This window comes from Tetrao urogallus, assembly GCF_951394365.1.
Source record: "Tetrao urogallus genome assembly, chromosome: 6".
Lineage (NCBI taxonomy): Eukaryota > Metazoa > Chordata > Aves > Galliformes > Phasianidae > Tetrao > Tetrao urogallus.
This window is the reverse complement of record NC_136819.1, coordinates 13020507-13042800: the sequence shown is the minus strand read 5'-3', so window position 1 is coordinate 13042800 and position 22294 is coordinate 13020507. Positions and strand designations below refer to the sequence as shown.

Sequence of the window (22294 nt, the reverse complement as noted above, 5' to 3'; positions counted from 1 at the left end):
ACACGTGCATGCAGGGCGTTGTGCTGCACAGCAAAACTCATTCCACCAGAAACACGTCTGCAAGAAACTGTCACTTACTTGTGACATGTTTTGGATGCTCCCTCTCCTTCTGTCTGACCATCAGTCACTACAGCAAAGACTGTGGAACTACAACATCCCAGGAATTAGCCTGGTAATATTGGCTTTGGTGATACTTAACGTTTTATATCTATTGGAGACACTATTTCTAAGTTTCATTCTGTATGTGTAGGGGTCATTAGCTGTGATATTCAAATATAAGTTGGCAAATTTAAGTTGACAGAATTCACACCAACATATTCTGCCTCGAGACCAAGTACTGGGTTGGTCTCTGGGAAAGGCAAGACAACAATCCATCAATGTGAACAGAAGATCATCTGCTCACAGCAAATGTGTAGTGTTCCTCTTCCAGCTATCTTATTGATAGAGCTTTGTCTTTTCCTTGGCTAACTGCTATTCTAATCAAGCTGCTCTTGTATCTTGTATAGCATGCTTACTAGCTCTATGATCTACTCTTTATACTCCAACTCCTGAAGTTTCATCTCAAGCATTAAAGCTGTCTTGGTGCAGCAGTGATGTCTTTCATGTGTCAGGTGTTAACTTCATGCAAACTGGTGAGAAAGATTGGACCATGCAGCCTGTTATGCTTTCCTAACCTGGTTATCCCAAGGGGTCCTTCGAGCTGCAACATTCACAGATCTTTCCTCTAGATTCTAGTAGGTTATTTCAGCTGTACTCTGTCACACATATATGTTTCAAATTTGTAGGTCACTGTATATTTGAACTACTGCAGCTGTACTGCAAAAATCTAATAATATTTTTACGTATATTTTCACATAATACTACATTCCCATAATAGTCAGGGGAAGGAACTCAGTTCTAACAGTGATCAAACTATTTCAGGACCATGCTACAATCACAGTGTTATATTACACTTTCAGTTAGCTGTGTAAATACTTTTCTTTGTCTCATTCTCTACTCCAGCAAAACACTGGGATCCATTTCCAGACATGATCTTTGCACTCTGGATAAAAGTTTGGACTAAAACAGCTAACATAGCATAAAAACACAAAAAACCCTGAAGGATCATTCACATCCCACCAACATTCCAAATCACTTACGTGCTACGCTGTTCTGATCACTCATCGCCCTGCCAGATAGTGACACATCCTCTGATAATCTCCTGTTCCCACTTGTAGCATTCACTGATAATTCATCATTACTACTGGTTCCCATTTCTTCAGTTATGTTTTTCAAGCTACAGTTGTCAGTGCCTGAAAGGCAAAAAACATAAAAAGCAATAAATATCTTTACAAAACTTCTGCATTCCCCGTGAGCAAAATACAGTCATTAATAGATATCCTGATAGATATTAATAGAGATCCAACATCACCTCCTTTCTCCCAGTTTGTTTCTCTTTATGTTTCCTGGTTTCACCAGCTTTAACTTTTGTCAATTTGTATTAGATCAGATTAGATTTCAGGATTTACTAACTCAACTCATAGACTGAATGAAGGCTACCCATGATCTGCTCTTTATTTCAGTGCAGTTTTGATGGAAAATAATCAAATGAACTTACAGACACATTCCACGTGTGCATTTTTCTCACGTATCACATAAAGCTAACTGCTCTACTTAACCTGGCACCAGTGATTTGGTCTCTTATCATCAGTAGATGAGAAAATAAAGAGATGTGGTATTCACACACTGTATTCCCACATGGCAGAGATATCAGACAGCTACAGGAAACCTTAGGCTGACGGAGTGCAGCCCAGTGAGCAAGGAGAGTTGATTTAGCTACACACAAGAATTACTATCTTAGTTGAAGCTGAAATACTGTTTCATGAGCAACACACACTGCAAGCAAGTTCAGGAAAGGTGGCCATGAACAACAGGATTCTTGGTTTGGAAGTAGTGGAAAACAAACAGAATCATAATTTCTGTATTTATTTGGAGCTGATAGAGATGCGGATTCACATAAAAAGTGAAAGCAAAGAAAGCTCTACAAGCCAGACTCACAATTCCTTCAGAACTATACATATTCTCTTAAAGCAGTGTAAAAGGTGAGTTTATCCCTCTCAGTTTAGTTCGGCCCTAAAACTTAAAGGCCAACTCATTTAAGTCTGACATTCAATATGCAGGTAGTTCTCACCTAGCAGTACTTTGGGAAATTTTTGACACATGAAATGCTGTCATTCTGACAAGAACAGCAGTTGTCACACTCCAAAAATTCCTCAAAGCAACATTTTGGGAGTCTTGGTTTTTTTTTGTTGTTGTTGTTCGTTTGTTTTTTTCTTTTGCTCTGGGGTGGTGGCTTCTTTTGCTTTGTTTTTATGTGTTTTCCCATCTTTCCACTCATGCTAAATCTGTATTTGATTTTACCAGAACTGTTTACAACTGAAAAGCAATGGAATTAAAATGCTTTTTTTTTTTTTTTTTTTTTTTTTTTTTTAATATTATAAGGTATCCCTAAATGCACTGCTGGAGCTATTGTCACTAAAAAGAAGTGAGTTCACATTTTTGAATGCTACTTCTAAAAATGATTTTCAGCAGCTTTTTACCTGATACTGCTTTATTTTCCTTACAGGAGAAGAGAGCAGAAGTTACATACAAACATATATGTGTATCTGTATATATATATATATATATATATAACAAAATGAGAGAATGATACTTACAGGCAGTTGTACATCTGACCTGGAAAACAAAACCAAATAATAGAGATTAAAACTTCAGAGCTACTAAAAAATCCATTAACATCCAACAGCACCAAAAATACACCCATCTATCACAGAGAAAAAGCAAATGTGATGGCAAAATGTCAGCTTCTCTGTTTTATTTCCTCTGAACAGAGCAGAGTTTATTTTGTCAAAAAAAAAAATAAATAAATCTATCTTGCAGTGCATATAGTGGCTGTTTTACACGTAGACATTTAAAAATCAAAGCCAGATCTTAGTGAAAAGAGACTTTTGTTGGTAGGCTCCACATCACCCCACCAAAAAGAGATAAGTGACAATTAGAGGGTCTTTTTTTTTTTCTGCAGAGATTTTTCTCTGATCCTATTGCAGCATAAACATTATTTATTACTGCTTCTCACAAAACAATATTTTGCATTATCTGAAAAACCCCTCTCAGTGAAGTCCAAGTTCAAAAGTCATTGTATATGTTCTGAATACTAGTTTATAAGTGTATACATACAAATAAAACATCAGTAGTTTTCAATTAACTGCAATCTGGAACTATCCCTAGTGACACTCACAAGAATTTTGCTTTGAAAATGCTTTTTGGTCTTCCAACTTCACTCTTTTGGTCCCAAATAAGCCATTTCCCTTCCCGTTAACAGCCACAAACTGGTCTGTTAACTGCTCTTCACCTCCCTCCAGGTGGCAGCACAAAATGCTTGTAAGGAGTGAATGAAAAGGTCCGAAAGCTCTTGCGAGGAAAACTGATTCCTGGGACTCTCACAGCAAGCTGACACCAACTGACTGCAGTCACTTTTGTCACACAACAAACAGGAGATTACTGAAGCAACTGTATCAGGGATTAAATACAACTATTCACCTTGCAAACATATTCACAAAAAGGCAAAGAAAAGCAGGAAGAGATACGTATCCCAACAACAGGCAGCTTGGTGCTGGGGACCAGCAGATTGCATTTCCCTCATGCCAGGAAGGTTTCTGTCTTCCAGCATTGTGGTGTGGGCAACCAGAAGCTGTATGCATTCCCAACTGCTCTCCCATTGTCTGCAGAAGGGCTGGTCCTTTGACTGGACCTCATAACACACTGCCCCTAGAAAATCCAATTTAGCTTTATGCTGCACGGTGCATTAGTCAGTCAAAGCACCAAGGCTGCTGATTGCAAAAGTTGATGTGCTTATCTGAAGTGCTTCTAGTTTTGAACTATTTTCTGTTCGCTTAGACTGGGCTGCTACCACCCAGCAATGCGATGAGCAAGCAAAGGTCTGCAAACCGCTCCTGGTGAACCTGCTTCAGGCGGTGGGAGAAGGTTTGGTTATTCTCCAGGGTCCCCCTCACTCTCAGTCACTCTGTTTCTGCAGTTCCATGAGCCAACTCAAAATAAGCAGCTACATCACAAAGACAATGTAAATTTAGAGCAGCAAATCAGACACCTCTCAGCCCTGTGCTGCCACAACCAGTTCCCTCAGCAGTGGCTCCTGGCATCAGGGTCTCAAAAGGTTAAAAGATGTAATGGCATCTTGTTGAGGCTACAAATAGCCTCTACAAAGATGATGTAGACCAGCTGACTAGAAGCAGCACAGCAAAGAAAACACCAAAACCATCAAGCTTTACAATAATGAGAAATACATGCAGTAGTGACAGACCTTCAGACTGTGCTGGTCTCAACACCAGAGCAAAAAGTTAGGTCACACTTCCAAGGCAAAAGAGTGTTTCTAAGAGGCAGAGAACCAACTCTTGATCTTCTCCAGAGCAGCCCTACTGACAGCTTAGGGCACAAAGGACACACAAACATGAAGCTCATTGTCAACCCTTTTGAACATTTGAGAGCCCAGGCAAATTGCTAGGGCATTAGGAAATGAGAAAGCATGCTCATTTGTACTCAGGTCAAGAGTGTATATTCTGATGCAAGAAAGTGGCCAAGGAAGAAGTGACTACAAAGGAAAAAGCCACTTGAGGCAGGAAAACACTCCTGTGCAGCATTCAGAACTGAGTCTATGCTGTCTGGAAACAGATACTGAATCATGAGCAAGAGGAGAGATTCTCTGAAATGCAGGGCAACCTAGAAGTCAAGTCAGAAAGATTCTATGTTTAATAAGAAAGCAAAATCACAAAAAACCACAAAACAAAACAAAACAAAAAAAAAACACCAAAAATGTGACAGAACTGTGTATACCAACAGCGATTTCTATAGCCTTACAAGCAAACCAGCAAAAATCTAATACAACTCACAAAGTGTTCTTAAGTTTCTACTTCTTCTGTAAAACCCTGAAGATTCCAATGTTATTAAATTCTCACATTTCTCATTTCCTTCTCTCTAACTTCAAGTTCAGGGTTTCAGCATTTTTCCTGAGTAGTAGCAACAAAAGGCATCACAAGGCTGAGAAATAGCTATGATGCTACCAAGCCCCCCACGCCCCTGCTTCCCCTGCCCCACCTCCCCATTCCTCCCCTGTCAGCCCAGACAATAAGCATGTTGATCCCTGTTTTACCCCCAGCTACAAGCAGCTGATTCGATGGCAGCTTCCTACCGAGCTGCTAAGAGCTCGGCTGTATGGGCACACATGGGTTTTGTTAATGATGCTCAAGTAACAAAGAGGAAATTATGCCAAAACTTCTGTCTTGTGATGAATCAACATCTTCCTTCCATTTTACTTGCTTTTGTTCATCACAGACTTCAGCAGTCTCACAATATCTTTCTGACTTTCCAGAAACCTATGTGCTAACCAAATCCAATGAAGCACTCTGTGCTGGCAGCAGGCAGGCCTCCTTATGGAACATAAAACCACGCAAAACAAGTGATCCCAGTCCTAAGCGTCAGCCTGACTCAGTCATTCCGTGCTGCATTTTGCAACCATCAAGTGAACTGTTTCCTGGCCTCCCATGATTACTTACTGAAATGCTGTTTATACAAAACATTTGTGTATTATTTCAGGGGACATTCATGCTGAACACCTGACTCTCCGTGTGTTCACATCTGACATACCCAGAACCCCGCCATTTCCATTTTTCTTTTCAATTACATTGATCTGTATTATACATGTATAAAGAGTTGTGAAGTTTTTTGCTGGAATTTGCAGGGGAGAATTTCTGTCCTTGGGAAGAGCTAGGAAACACTCAATAAATCAAGAAAAGAAAGACAGTTAAACACAAAATACCGAACATTTGAAGTAAACAACAGGAGAGGTGCATATACACAAACTTCTCACTGTCATCAGCTGTGGCAAATGAGTCTTCATTTTGCCACACAGCCACACAAAGTCTAATCAAAGGGTGTGCCTTTCCAGAGGAGCTGAATAACTCACTTGCACAAAGTCTATCCTGCACTTCCTGCACATGTATTTCATCATCCAGGAGTCTGTGGTGTGTAACAAATGCAGGGTTCAGCTCCATCCTTTACAGATAAACAGTGGGTCGCCTAATTGAGGAACCATTATTATCACACATGATTTTACCAATGAAGAAACTAAGATGAGCTGTGGGAAACCATTTCCAAAAATTCCAGGTGTCTGAGAAGCCCAAATCCCACCGATGATTGATTAGACTCAAAGAGGAGGATTTAAAAGCTTCCTGCCATAGAGCTAGGCAGCAGCAGCAGGGAGGACAACAGTGTCTCCCCTTCTGCTGGCAGTGAGACTTCTGATCAACTTAGCTATGCTGTTAAACTGCACCCTGCAAAGTCAGGATTCCTGTGCCGGGGGAAAACCCTTGTATACAGCAACCCATCTCCCTGGGGTGCTTAGGTTTCCAAAATACACGGCGTGGTTTGGTTCATGTAAATGCAGGGTCAGGAAGCTGGCTCAACAGCTGAAGCGTGAGCAAACCAAAAAATCCTATCTTAGCCACAAATCCTTCCTAAGAAGACACCTGGGGCTGCTGCTTGCTGTTGCTTGTTTGCTTATGACCCAGATGCAAAAAGCCAGGAAACCAATCACAATGCTCTAAAAAAAAAAAAAGCTAAATGTCTTTCACACATGTACCTCCACATCTTCACCTATCCACCCTCCCGGGTTTGGAGGAACTCCATATCAAAACCACTGAACTATCACAGAGATCTGTTCATCACAGACTTCAGCAGTCTCCAAAGACTCCAAAGAGATTCAAATTCCATATGAGAACCCCTCCACAAAAGCAACAGCAATCAAGTGATCAGCTGTTTAAGCTCAGTAGTCAGGTAACAGTGGTCATACTTTCTTTTTTTCCCTGCTATGCCCACCTGCTGTAACTACCCTGTCTCACAGCTGTAACTAAGAACTTCAGGGCAAGCCAACGCACTGAAATGACCATGATTCTAACACTCCAGGCTTCACTTTACTGACATTATCAGTCCTCACTGCCCAGCTGACAAAACATTAAGCTGTAATAACTCCATTACTTCCAGTCCCTTCTGCCATGTGGAGTATTTCATACTTGCCATAGGTTTATTCAGATAGCATTCTTACAGAAAGGTTTTGCTCAAAGTCACAAAATAAGTGAACATTAGACCCAGGAAAATTAAACCCTGGGCCATGAAGCCCTGTGATAATGCCACTGATACTGCCCAGGTATTGTATCTTCAGGCTGATAAGGCTTTCCTATATTTGCCCATTTTCCAGGACTTGTAAGGCACTGACTGCTATTCCAGCTGTGAGCATCTTCCCAATGTTTGGAAGTCTAAAAGTCTAAACCAGCAGACACCTTCCTGCAGGACATAACAATACCAAAGGGCTGGCTGGGGTTTGGACCAATGCAACATTCTCACCTCTTTCAAGCCATCTCAGGGTGTTTCACTGCATTTATTTCCATGTTATGGCTAAATAAGTGAATTTTGTAGACTTACAGCACAGGACAACAGAAATGAGATAATTTGAATTGGTAATTAAAAGCAGTTCTTCCTTAGTAGGTGCATGTGCACCTATGTGAACTACTTCAAATAATATACCTTACTTTGGCAGCTTCTGGCTTTTGGGATTGAAAAAAAAAAAAAGTCATACTAGAAAATGAACTAAAATATACTGCCATGGTATTTCGCCCTATTTTCCAACTTCTTCCTAAAATGTCATGCTAAATCCTTCTAATTGTAACCTACAACAGGCTTTTCAATTTAAATAACCCTAGAATAACTCAATGATCCATTCCCTTTCAATGCAAAACTGAAAATATGATGCAGTCTGTGTCAGCTTTACATGTTTCCCCTCCAGTATCTTCAGCAGGCGCTCACGGCTTACCCACAGAACACTGTTACACAGAATGTTTGAGTTAAGTGCGTTTATCCAGAGGAAAAAGAAAGCTCACAGTTTAGGAGCAGCGCAGTAAGTTCATGTGAGATATTTGGAGTCTTCTCTTCATTTAGCCTAAACGAGCAGATTTGCTACTGAATGCACGGGGCAAGCTGGAGGTCCAAAAGCTCAGAAGAAAGAAAAATGAGCAGATGTTTGTTATTAATTGGGTAGGGCTGGGCGCCCTTAGGACACCATGGTGTTTTAGGAAGCTATGCAAAACCCTAAAGCAGTCAGTAGCCGTGCACAACTGTGCATAGCTATTCTGAGCTATTAGGAAGTTATGTGAAAGAAGAAATTTTATTTCCACTTTCCATGCATTTATATTCGACTCTTGACATTTGTAAATTCTGTCTTTCCCAAAACAAGCTTTTCACCAAAGTAGAACCAACTAGGTTTTTCCACTGGCTTTTATGAAAACAAATTAGGAGATTCTCATTTGCGCAACACTTCCAGTGAATGAAAAATGCTGTGGAAGACAACAACTCTTAGGAAAGTCAAAAGGAGACACTGAATGGAAATTTGAAGTGAAACACACTGGAAAAACACACACCCCTCTTTCTCCTTCCTCTCTTGATTTTTCTTCAAATTTGACCTGTATCTGCTTCTCAGATGCCTAATGTAGGAAGAAGGAATTTTCTGGGCAACATATCTGAAATAGAGAAAATACACAGAATGGATCTCATTTGAACTGCTCCTGTTAGAGCTGCTTCTCCTTCCTCAGCCCTACCTTTATGGAAAGATTTCTCAGGAAAGCTTTCCTGTGGTTTAGTACCAAGTGATGATTCATCTGAGCATGCACATACAAAACAAGCAACAGAGACGCCTAAGACCAAGAAACACAGATTCTGGCAGCAAATGAGATGATAACAGGCTCAGATACCAAACACTACTGCATTGCAACTGATTGCTCTCTTGCTGCTTACTCCTGACCACGGGAAGCACCATCAGACCTCTTTACAATGGCTTTCAGACTGGAAAGCAATTTAAGGTTTTTGTGTGCAGCCAATCAGCTCATTTACATTTCCTCCAAACCTGCAGGCCCTGAGCAGTTACAGGCCACAGGTGCTGGAAATCATCTCATGGTTTGCTAGCAGCTCTTCAAGCATCCTGCAGTTATCCAGCTGAGAAAGCAACACAAAACGTCATGCCAGAGAAAGGCTGAGTGGTTTCAGGAGTTTTAAGTTCTCTGCATAATTGCATCAGTCTCATTTGTAACATCTCCTCAGCGATGGTCTTGCTGAAGGACCTTACAAAGAGAACAGTGTGCTTATTCAGCAATGGCAGTGAGTAATATTTAAAACAGCTACTTACTGAAAAACAGATTATAACCACATTCAAGCTGCCTATCACATCAGCATCCATGGAAAGCACAGTTGGGTATTAAACAAATAACCAAACAGAAGAACTCTTCTCTTGATATGAATTTTCAGTTAACATTGCCATTTTCTTCCAAAATGAAGAGTTTACAGCATCAACTTTTATTTTACATGAACAAGACACATTCCTGCATTCAGCCTAACAGCACTGTTTTTGCACTCTGAGTCATTGCTAAGACACACCCTGGAAGAAGTAGGATACAATGAAAAATGGGGAAAAAAAGAGAGGAAAAAAAAGACTCCTGTGGCAATGACACAATGCTAACTGACCCAAAATCAGCAGGGTTGGCCACCCAGACAACATGGAAAATGTACACCAGAGCCAACACTTGGCTGGCCTTCACAGCACAGCCATGAAAATGAGGGGCATTTCCTGACAGAGCCCTGTTTCAGATCTGTTTGGCTGAGAGCAATTGAGGCTCTGATTTCCCTCTTATCAAAGTAGATTTCCCTTTCCCAGGTTGGACACTTTGGACTCCATCAAGTCTTTGCTCAGGGGAAGTGTTAAAAAGTACTTCACAACACTGAGCTGGATTTGGTTCAAAAGTTTTCCATGTAAGGTTAGCTAAGAAGGGATTTTAAAACTAATACAAAAAACTCAAATACAACATGAAGAAAAAGTTGATTTACAAATGAAATAAAGACCCAGCTTTTTATGTATGACACTCTGTTGAGGGGCAAGAGAACTACAGCCTCTGAAAGCCTTCAGCTTGCTCTCATAAGGAGCTCAAAACTCCCTTGCTAGACAGCAAATCCTTTTGTGGCAGTCTTAATGTCAGTACAAGAAAGGCTTGTTGTTTCCTGCCTCATTTCTAAACCTTTCCTTGTACCGTTAATCTTTTTTTTTCCCTTACTGAGCTCCTGAAAATGTCCTAATTTAAAAAGCAATGAGGTGTGGAGCTGGGAGAAACCATCCTGTGACGATTGCCCAACACAGACCTCTGAGGCTAACCTTCATCTCCTCCTTCATGCTCTGTTACTGTTTATTGCTGTTTATTTATGCTCCCTCAGCACATTCTCTTCTAACTCTATGTAAAACGCTGCATAAGAATGCAAATGAATTATTTCTATTGCATTCCTCTTGCCCTTTAGCTGGGTAAATCTCCTCAAAGGGAGGGAGGAAAGCAATCCTTCCAGGCCAGCCCGTAAGCGTAGCTCTGGTTTGGTGATGCAGCCGTCCCACCACTAGAGGCCCCAGTAAAACCATCAAACTTCAGCCTGAGCAACTAACACAGTGTAATATGGCTGAATTTTCCCCAAAGTTGACGGATACTGGAAAGCACAAGGCTAAGGATGACTGTGCTGGAGCACAACGGGTGGATGAAGATGTAATGTCAGCTGATCTACGGGTCATGGGAGCTAAGGTCACCATGCCTGGCTGGCTCAGGCAGGCTGAGAGCATCCTCAAGCATCACAAACCTGTCACAAGGGAAGTAATTGTATACAGTTAGCTATCGTCTGCACCTTACCATTTCTTCATAGTGGTTATGTACTACGTCCCACATCGTCAGCTGCAATGTTCTGCAGTGAACCTATGTTTTTGATGGGCCCTAATAGTGAAGTGGTATTTGATCATTTTTCTTCAAAATAAAAGCAAATCTCCTCATAGAGAAGATGTGCAGCTAAATCTTTTCCAACCCAGTTTAGAGTGAGTTTCAGCTGATCTACAAGGATCAAATTATCACAAACAAACAATGTTTTTCCACTGTTTTTTTCGCATGCAGCAACACCAGCACAGAGGGGAACACCCTTTAAGTTGCCTGCAACTATCAACCCATTTAATCCTTTAAAGAATTTAAACTGTAGCAAGAGACAAATGGACTACAAATGTTCAAAACATGTAGTAGCACTCCTCAGAGGGAACAAAAGGACTATTGTATGGCTCCAGTAAGTTCATCCAGGGCTCTGGTAGAGTCTCTCTTTTCCTCCCCTTTGAACAGAAGCTGAATAGAAACAGAAATGAGAATTGGCTCTGCCATCAGCCCATTGCCAGACTTGCCTCTATGAATACTGGATAAGAAGTTATTCACTGACAACAACTCAGGCTCTCTCTCTCTCCTGGTCAATAGATGCGTCTATAAAAGGTCAACTTCATGGCCATCTGTGAGGATGAGCTATGGTGGAAGAAGGCTGGGTGATGTGGCGTCGCTGCCAGAGATCAATCCAACACTGTGGCCCCATGCCAGCTGCAAACTTTTTACTCTAAAAAATCACATCCATGGCTTCTTTCTCCTTCCAAGATACATGAAGGAGCTTCTGCTGATCTGCATGCTTAGCTTAGCTCTGATATGGATCTGTTACCTAGTAACTTGCTTCAAACTCCTAAGTATAAAAGGAAGATATGTTTATGTTACTTACTGCTAGTCTTAAGAAAAGCATGTTAATTTCAAGAACAAATTGCATATATTGCATCTGTGTGCTGTGTTTGCTTGGCCACCACCAATACGGCTTCTCACTGCCTTTGCTATTTCTGTGCAATCACAAGTTTTCTCTCTCTGTATCACCAGAATACAAAAGCATCTCTTTCGTCTGCACTGCCCAAATGAACAAATTCAAAGTTTGCATTAAAAACTTACTGAAAACAAGCTTTTAAAAGCACAACTAAGACAAACATTCCTTAAGGCGATCTATTTCATCTAATCTGATTGTGTTACCATACATTAATATCCGCCAGCAGCAAATTTAGTAATGAAACATAACAATTTCAATTAGAAATTCTCCTTTCATCAGTGCTAGCTCTTGCCAACTTTCAAACCTACAGGAGTTTTTAAAGAAAGTTACTACACAAGATGTGTTTTTGAAGGCAGACATACACTTTTTACACAGACAGTCTTCTGCTTAAGTCTGCCTTCGAAAAATATTTAAAATATTTGAATATAATTACTATTAAGAGTAATTTTATCTCAACAACATTTGACAGTGCTACAACTAATGGCAAACCAGAAGAGGCAACAAGAAGTGTAGTGCTATTCTCCAAGCATTTTGGAAGGGTGTCACTTTGGATGAGTCTGTAGTATCAACTGTTCTCTCCATTGTGACTGAAAGAAAGTGAGACAGCAAGGGCTAATACTGATCAGGTGCTAACAGCACAGAAGAACTCTTTTGAGGAGGCTTCGTTGGTGCCTCTGTTCTTCCTATCTATCTATACTACCATCCTACATAAACATATTCTTTTTGAACAAATGCATTTGGGACAGTTAGAAATTCAAGCTTGGAGATATCCCCCAGATATCCCTTATGCATTTCAGACAAGTGTCTTTTAACACTAACATACAAAACATCTGAATGAATAGCAGGCTGAATGAATACCTGAATAGCAGGTACTAGAACCAGTCACAACAATTCATCCTAAAGGATGAGCTTAATTTTTGTTGCATCTTCAGCAAAAGCAAAATAGTTCCTGAATAGTTCTGATAAAACTGAATGCCAGAAGAACAGATTTGATTTTATTTCACCAAATTTTCAGCCAGTGTCTCTGATTTGATACTTTCTCTGTTGTTTCAATGTCCTCAACGTACCTCGAACATGGAAACTGAAAAATACCACTACTTCCTCTCCAGAATCATTCCAACCTCGAGTTAAACTGTGGAAACAACCGTTCTTCCACATCACCAAATACCTTGGAAACCTACGAGGACAAGAACTTTGTAATTTATGAACCTACAAGCTCATATGGATTTAAAACATTACAGATGTTAAACAACACCTATAACAAATTGTAGTAGAAGATTCTCACCCCAGAGATTTTTTTTTTCTGGCCTGACATTTAATCTTTAATGTTTCACACTTCACAGCAGCTGATGTACAACATCTCTGTCATTTTCAGAGAGGAAACAGACATACACACCCAGGCACAGCTGCAGCACAATTACTGCTATTACTTACATGCTTTAAAGAAAAAGCAGCAAGGTAAGGCCATAAAAAACAACTCACAAGCATTGCACTAACACAGACCCTGGCCACAAATAGGATTTTAATCGGTCTGTTAAATCTATTTTTCAATGTTATATTACCAACATATGGCAATATTCAAAGCTTTGAATAGGAGTTCCCTTTAAGTGTCTCTGTAGGTACGGAGAAGGAGTCGGAGAAGGAGTCGGAGAAGGAGTCAGAGAAGGGCAGAGGCGAAACCCTGCAGTTCACTATGATGCATTTTACTGTGCACCAATCAGGAAGATGAAGCTTTGCCCCATCCACCACAAAAGCAACATTAAATTAGCATTACCTCAAAGACAAACTAAGTCCTCACAAGCCAGCACTGTATTTCCAAGCTCATTACAGAACTAAATCATCTGTTGTACTTGCTCATGTCACAGCCACGTTTCTCCTAGGTTATAGGGGCATAACATACATATTTGTAATCAGCTATAAGCTACTGCTCACTACCAATAGAGCCCATAAAGCACAATATAAAACAGCAGTTACACAGATTTTTGCACCACTCTGCTGAGTGTGATCTTCTTCGGTCAGTGAAACATCCTTATAGTTTAGTGCACTAAGGAACGTTAAGTTGGAGTTCTGAGTGAAAGTTAAAGCCTTGCATAAGAGAGGATAAATAATTAAGCGACCTTTGTTCCCCTCTGTGTGACTGTTCACATGCACTGAGCAAGCAGGCAATGGACAGAGGTAAGAGTAAAGCAGAAGCACCCACATTCCAGTGCTGCTAACACCCCTTTCTTCACTTGTATCTTCTAATAGATGTGGTTGCATGGATTTCCACACATCCTTCCCTTAACGGCCCTCTTAGTGGCCTCATGTTCTCTCCCCACCTTCTGCTAAAGGTTAAACCAAGAATGATTCAGAGGCTGGATTTCTTTATGCCTCTCTCCCCTCTACCAGAGATAGTCAGGATGCAACAGTTATAGAATGCTGACAGAAACGTGACACCCAAAAAACAGGTTTGAATAAAGAACATAAAAACTTTTACAGGCATGATTAGATATCAAGAAAAAACAGCATGTCTTTCACGGGCTATAGCAGCCTCATCATTTCTAGGAAACGCTGCTTTATTGCTAGTTAGAGCAATCACAGTACAGCAGATTAACCAGAGCACACAAACCAACCAAAAGCAACCAATTTGCACTGACAAAATTGCAGTCTTGGCAAGAGGTGCCAGCAGGGTTTGATCCACACTCAGAGTCTCATCCTTTGGCCACAGGGCAGAACCTGGTCCTCATGCTTCAGCATCAGCAAGGGGACATCCCACAAACAAGGACTGCTGATTGTTTTATCAAGATGAAGGATTCAGACCTAAGACCCTTCATTGAATGGCAAAGCAAGCCAGGCCAAACTATCGACTACTGCTCACTGCATGCAGGCTGCGTGGTGCAAAGTTGAAAGACTTTTCATTTGACCAAGAAATACATACGTTTGAATTCACTACTGCCAATAAGACTTCAGTTTAGAAAGATGCCTGATCCATCACCCGACTCAAGCTATTAAAATGGAGATATACCCACAAACTTTTTTTTTCATTCAGTGGAATTGGGGCACATGAGACTCCAGCTGCCACAGGACACAATGTCCAGACAAGCCTTGAGGGCTGAACATCTTCATAAAGAAATCTCTTTTTCTACTCTAGTGGTGTGTCTTGCTTGTATGACTCATAACCTTTTAAGACTTACTGTTAAAATACTTTCTTCCCTGTACCATACAGCTGGTTTTATGCCTATGCTTCTTCTGACAGCAACTGCATGTTGTGAAGGCTGTGTTCAGAGCCCACTTCATATCCAGACTTCAAAATTTACAGCACAGCCCCCTACTCTGCCTCTCAGAGTTACTTATCAAAGAGTAGGCCTTACAAACTGAGGAGCACTTGGAGAACCAAGGGGTTTCTTGCTTTCAGAGGTAAGACCAGCAAGTGTGTGCTCCCACACAGACACCCACAGAGGTCACAGAAGTTGGCAAAAAAGATGAGTTCTAACCATATCATATACTATATCACATATGATCAATCATATCAGCCATTTCCCAAGATGGCTGGTTAAAAACAAACAAAACCCACTCTGCACTAAAACCACAAGTGCCATAATAAAAGGCAGGAATTAAATGGAAACATCTCTGAAAACACCTGTCACTAAGAGGTCTCACGAATCTTCTCAATCTTCACAACACCACTGTCTATTTTACTAATGGATATCTGTTTTTTTCCCCATTTAACATATGCTAGAAGTGTATTTTTTTTAAGCTTTTACACTGTTCCTTCATTCACCTTTCCAACATCTCCACAGGATGTTGCCATATTTCATGTATCCATCTGAAGTCTTCACTTATGTATTATGTAGTCTGGTTTTGGTTGTTGTTTTCTTTCTTTCTTTCTTCCTTTCTTTTTAAATTAATTCTATTTTACTGCTATTTCATCAGCGGAGTACATCAGAGTCTCTTATAACAGCTATCAGAAAACCTTGCTGCACACAGGGGTTTGGTCACCCCGGAGACATGGCACCTGCACAGCTACACAACTCAAACCAGACTAGAACATTACCTTCTGAGCGAGACAATGTGCAGAAGTATCTTTCCAATACAGAACCAGAACTTCTTCTTTTCAAACACTGAACAAACATCTGAAAGCCAGAATTGCTTTGAGTAAGGATGGGTTTTAAATAACTAATCATTTCCTCCATTACTATAGAGAGTTTATAGTGCCTGTTAGATACCTTGTTTGTGTTTCCATGTGAGCTAGTTCCTTCTGCTGCAGTCACAGACTTTGGTGATGAGCTCTCTTTTTAAAGCTACAGCCTTTAAAAACAAAAAAATCCAACTTTGCTCATCTGATGGATTCAAGTTTACAGATCTGATGAATTGGATCTACATCACTTGTGGCAATCCCAAAGGCAAAAATAAAGAAACAGGCCTAGCAGATGTTGATATTACTGTTGTTGCATGGAATCTTTTTTTTTTTTTTTCCTTGCTGAATCAGTTATTCATCAAAAAACAGTTTCAGGGAAGACTAAACTATTCATGAGTTTGGGCTGAACTTACAGAAGGGTTCACTTGAGGACGAAGCCCTCCGACTTGCATTGAAACTAGCACAGGAGATTCTGCAAGGGACTATTTTGACTGCAACAAAACACTCAGATTCTGAGCGCGGAGAATAAAAGCCAGTCTAACAAAGGGCCACATTCAGCCATAATACGGTGGAAGCAGCTCCCAGTAGCCAAGAAGTTGCAGCCCTCAGCTGGCACGCAGCAGATCCAGGTCGAAGTCTCCCTGCTGCCCGGCCACAGACTAAGCCTCCTCCATGCAGGTCCATGTTTCACACGTGGTGCTGAGCTGTCTGCAGGGCTCCCCTCCAAGAGCTGCTGGCACGGCTCGGACCCATCCACTGCTGCATGCCCACTTGCCCTCAAATACTGCTGAGCTCAGAACACATTCCTTCTGCAAGGAAGAAAGAGGAAAAAGGGCTTCAACCAGAGACACGTGGTGAAGCACCCCTGGGGGAAAGGACGGGCAGCTTTCCTCTCCTGCTCTCTTCCCCTGCGGCTCTTGGTTTTAAAACACAAACCACACAGGCAAGAAGCCCAAGCTGAACCACTCCAACATGAGGTCACACCAGTCAAATCAACTTGAAACTAGCCAGGCTGGGCTTTCCTTTTTATTTTTTTTTTTAATTTTTTTTTTTTAAGATACACACACAAATACTTGCATGAATTGCCACAGCTTTTTCCTCTCTCTTCAAAAATTTTGAATAACAAATGTAAGTTATTTTCCTATCTCTATTTCACCAAGTGCAAAAATGAAGACACAGAATTTCTTCTTTAATATTATCCAAAGTACAGCCAGTGTGGAACTGTGGGCAGTTACAGGAGGGTGAACCTGGGACACATCCGCATTTCATTTAACACCTAGACACCAACTGCCCTGGGTGCAAAAACAATGAATAAATGTTACTGTGCTTGGGAAAGGCATGTGTTTGCAAGGAGTACGGAGGCAGTTAAGTATGAACTAAAGGCAGAAAGTGTTCCCTCTTCTTTCTGCTTAGCATTCTACATAATCCCACAGCATAGCTGTAATCCAGCAAACAGCACTGAGTTCCTCTATCAGAGTCAGCCCATACATTCTCCTCACTCAAAAGCACTCAGCATGCAATAGTAAGAATGTTATTTGTTATTTCCTATGACTTAAGAGTATAATGCTACTCAGCAAGCCTGTATATCAGATAGGGACATCTGTAATATGTTCGCAGAAAACAACATCCCAGGGACGGAGATACACATTGAATACCGCTTTTGTTTACAAGCAAAAGTAACAAGAGGTTAATTCCAAAAGTCACCTCATTAATCAAGGTTATGTGCAGGACAATGGTACAAAGTGACAGCAGTGAGATCACATTGCAATGCTCTGATTAACACTAATAAAGGCAGGCTGATAAACATACAGCGAAGCAGAATTATCCAACCTGGGATATTTGGAGAAACCACACTCATAGGCATGACCTAGTTGTGGCACACCCAACCTTCAGAGCTGAGCTTGAAGAGCAATCTTTATTGTTATTATGTAAGAAGAGAAAATATTGTGTTACAGGTAGTTAGAAAGTGGCCATACATAAACCAAACTATAACAATACAGCTTTCAAGGAGCTTTATACCGAGTTGTGTGCCAGCAATTACTCAAGAGATTGGCTGTTTTCAGCTCCAGAGCTCAGGCCACAAGCCTGCAACCACCTGAAAACAGTCCATTTATCCAAGCTTGTCCAATTCCTACATCTTTATAATCTCCACAAATGGGTAGCCCTTGAAGACAAAGAATGATAAATAGATAAACATAGCAAGGGGCCCAGCCGCAAGGGTTGATTTTGCATTTCTTCCGCACAAGGGCTCCTGTGCACTGCTTTTCCCCGTGGCTCTGACACCTGGCCAAGCTGGCAGCCCCAGCCCTGAGCGGGTGGATCCGCAGCCGCCTGGCACGAGTGGCTGGGCAGAAGCAGAGGAAAGCCTCCACCCTGCGGCACAGCTTTTTCAATCACCAGTCAGCATCAAGGCTTCTGAAAACAAGACTAAGACAATGAAAGATCTCAGTGATATGACTGGAGCCAGTACTCCCTGATTTTTTTTTTTTTTTTTTTTTTTTTTTTTTTTTTTTAAATTTCCTTCATGAAAATGAATCAAAAGTTCCTGTCTGATAATATCTTCCAGCACACAAGTCCCAGCCAGTGGCACATGCCAGGCTGGGGTGGAGAATTACAAACATCCCCAGCTCTGGCTGCAAGGGCAGACACGGTGCTTGTCAGGATCAGGCTCTTAGCTCCCAGCTTCTAATGGCTACTGCATAAAGAGGGGAAGAAAATCTGTTCAGTATTTACATATGAAAATAGTATTTATGGCTTAAAAAAAAACAAAAAAAAAAACTAATCAGCATTTGAGATCTTTTCTCTTTCCTCCTATTAGTTCTGGATGAATACTCAGGCCAAGCAGTAAAGTTCTAGCTTTTGCAGGTGCCACCACCTCTCATTCCTTCATGAAGAGATGTGCTTTAGAATAACAGGGAAAGAATAAAATGACCACTTCAAGCATTTTTCCCCCACTGTCCTCCCCCGCAGCACACTGCCAAGAGCGAGGCTCTAAATACACAAATAGCCTGGCAAGTGTGTAGCACTAACCACACCACACCCCAGGGCCACTGCCTTAAAGGAAACCATTAACACTGAGAAACCATAGGATGTGGAAACACACTAAGGTCTGCACTTGACATACTTCTGTATCTCCACATGAAGGATGCTGAGTACCTCACACAAAACTGTTTTTTTTTCCCCCCTTGCCCACCTTATTTTTATGAAGAGAATTTTCAGAAGCTTTCCCAACACCGCTGTTACTCTGCTTCTCTCAGCTGAAGCCAGAATTGTTTTTATATCAAGAACACTGGCAGACATTATTAGGAGGAAGTTTTTCACACAGAGAGCAGTGATGCACTGGAACAGGTTGCCCAAGGAGGCTGTGGATGCCCCATCCCTGGAGGCATTCAAGGCCAGGCTGGATGTGGCTCTGGGCAGCCTGGTCTGCTGGTTGGCGACCCTGCACATAGCAGGGGGTTGGAACTGGATGAGCATTGTGGTCCTTTTCAACCCAGGCCATTCTATGATTCTATGAAACATTACATATGCTCCAGGGTTGAGGAGAACAAGGGTCCCTCTCTGCAAAATTCAACAACCTGAAACCAGGATTTTAAGGAAGGAAGATACAACAGGGCCTGTTCTTGTTCTGCATGACCCAGGTCCCACCCTGCTGCACAGGGGATCACTCCTGTCCAAGGAGGAGAAGGCTGCTCCAACCTCTAGCTTGCTCAAGATTTCCAGAACAAGTTCACCAGCACAACCTACACTCTCCCCTTGTGCAAGAAGACATTTGACACCCAGAATAAGCAGCATTTCCCAATAATACTGTAAGCAACTTTTGCAGGACATGCATGTCACTTCTCTGGGGCTGATTGTTGCTAAAGTTATAGGAAGTTGCTGAAAAGATGTCAGGAAGCTGAGAAGAGGAACTAGAGCTTTATAAGAAAATATCATAGTTAAAATCAGATGAGCTTCATTGGTGGGGGGGAAAGAAAAAAAAAAAAAAGGAAAGAATGAAATCCCTTAATGGCAGGATCAAGTATTGCTCTTCAGTTATAAAGATGATCCTGATATATTGAGGAAATGGGAATAAGGAATTTCTCTCCACTGCTGAATTCCAAGCTCCTTTGCTCTGCCAGAGTGGGACATACCTACCCAGGTGCAGCGCAGTATGTGCTCTGTTGCATATTCCTGCCTTAAAATTTTGGCTTCAGGTTGTCGGGTTTTGTGGGGAGGAACCCTAAAGCAGCTCTTCTCCCTCAAGATGCAAGTGAAGGGTGAATGCCACCCACCCCCAACGCCTCTCATAAAAGCAGCCTACATTTTGCTCTGCATCAAGTAAGTAACAGGAAAATAAAACAGGACTCCCAAGAAGCCAAGACTTCTTTAGTTCAGCTGAAGCTGGAAACTACAACCTCAGCCCATGCTGCTCTGCATCTGCCAAAAGCCTTTGAAGTACATTCTTTGAAGCTGGCCAGAATCGGCTCTGGACTGGAACGAGCACTGAGCAAGAGGCTGGGGGGCCAGCTGGGAATCTGTGAGCTTCACACAGTTGGGTGGGAGCAAAGCTGGCATTCAGTACATAAGCCTGCATTTTTATCATTTTTTTTTAAATCACCTTTCCTTTTGCAGGTAGAAGGAGACTTAAATCCTGCCTTACATTTACAAGCTGACCAGTGGGCTGATTAGCAAGCTTTAACAAGTGTCAGGAGATCTGGAACATTTTGGCTATGAGGCAAAAGCAGCAGGCAATGCAGCTTTTATTTTCTCCGGGACAAGAGTAGGAATTGCTTAGAAATGTCTTTTTCTGAAATCTATCCAGAAAGGACCTCTCTGACCCTCATTTCCCTCACGTAACCCAATGTCACACAGCCTGCAGCTTTCAGCATTACAACTTCCGAGGTCTTTCTTAAAGTAACAGTCTGCCTTAAAACAGCTGCAAGCTGCTGGGCACTGAGCACGTGGCAAAGGAACATCGGAAGGAAACTACAGCATTAGATATATTTCGGTTCTAAATAACAATAATTAAAAGAACCAATGACATGCAGGAGACTTTGCACCAGCTACAAACCGAATTCTGGGGGTACCAGCTCTCATCATATCCAAACATTGCTTCGGCTTCTCCTTTCCCAAAAGCTGTACAGTAAATACAAGTAATCTCCCTCCTAACTTAGGGCTTACTGTAGAAGTGAGTTTCACTCAGCCTCTGACAAGCTGGACATGAGGACAGATCAAGATTTTCTTTTACTGCTGTGGTTCTCTTGCTGCAGTTTATAGCCATTACTGTGAGGCTTTTTTTTTTTTTTTTTTTTTTAAACAAGCCAGTATTTTTAATAATTATGGTAAAAAAAAGAAACCTGTCAGCACTGTTTCCTCTTTATTTGCTCTGCTAATTTTGTGGCTTTCCACAACGTTCTAAACCAAACCATTTTCAAAACTGAAATCTAAAGAAGCTTTTTGAACATGCCATTTCACGTATTAAGCTCCAGAGTAAGCATACTGCTTAAAACCCTGCACCAGAGCACAGGCATTTCCCTGTGATAAAAACACTGACGCATCTTTTGTTCAGGCCCCGGCCATGAAGCTGTCCTGTGGTTGCCCCACACAGGGCCACAGCTTTCTACCTGCGGTGCCTTGGTGGCTGGTACATTAAATGCATTGTTTGCAATACAAGTTGCAGTGTTACTCTACTCAAACCCTGCTTTTGGGTGCTTCTGTTTGTGTTTGTTTTGTTATTTTTCAATCAATTCAGATTTACAATTGAAAATCATCTAATGGCGTGGCTGAATCGCTCCTGAGAACCGTTCTTCTCATCTGTGTGCACACAGAAGTGTGACATGAAAAGATTTACATGTGGAAGTACGACGGCTGTATTGTAGGAAGAAGAGTTTACACAAAGTAAGCACGGCAATGTAGGAGTTAAGTAAAAATATATCTAACTGGCCTGCTGACCATAGCCAGATACCGAAGCCAAGAGGATCTCTATGCAAAGGAACTTCAGTTAACATCACATTCAAACCACACAGTACTATTTTAACAACTTTCAGTTTCTACAGCATTTAACCAGAGCATGCTTCTTAGCAGAGAGGCCTTCAATAGCATCCAGGCAAAAGAACTCATATTCCTTAAGGACACAGTAGCACTTGAAAGAAAAGACATTGAACTAGACCATGAGCTAAGCCCCTCAAGTCACTTGCTCCCTGCTTGTCTGTTCAACGTGCTATCAACACAAAAAGCCAATAAATTGCTGCCCCTTCCTTCCACGCTTTGTTTTTAAAAGGTTCATTGTATTTCATTTCAGTTTATTTAAGCAAGATTTCTATCACCGCTGTTACAGAAAGAGGCAATTTTTGTTATCTTTGCAAGCAAAAAAAAAAAAGCCTCTGGAAATAT

The 22294-nt window shown here is 41.4% G+C and overlaps 1 protein-coding gene across 1 annotated transcript in view; it reads right to left on the bottom strand.

Moving 5' to 3' along the window:
* PTPRJ (protein tyrosine phosphatase receptor type J) overlaps positions 1-22294 on the bottom strand; it is a gene marked incomplete at both ends in the record, with an annotated part of 67636 nt that overhangs the window by 22666 nt on the left and 22676 nt on the right. The window contains 2 exons of the mRNA XM_079537407.1: positions 1140-1292; positions 2697-2715. Coding sequence (XP_079393533.1) covers positions 1140-1292; positions 2697-2715 — 172 coding nt within the window. The remainder of the gene's footprint in view (positions 1-1139; positions 1293-2696; positions 2716-22294) is intronic.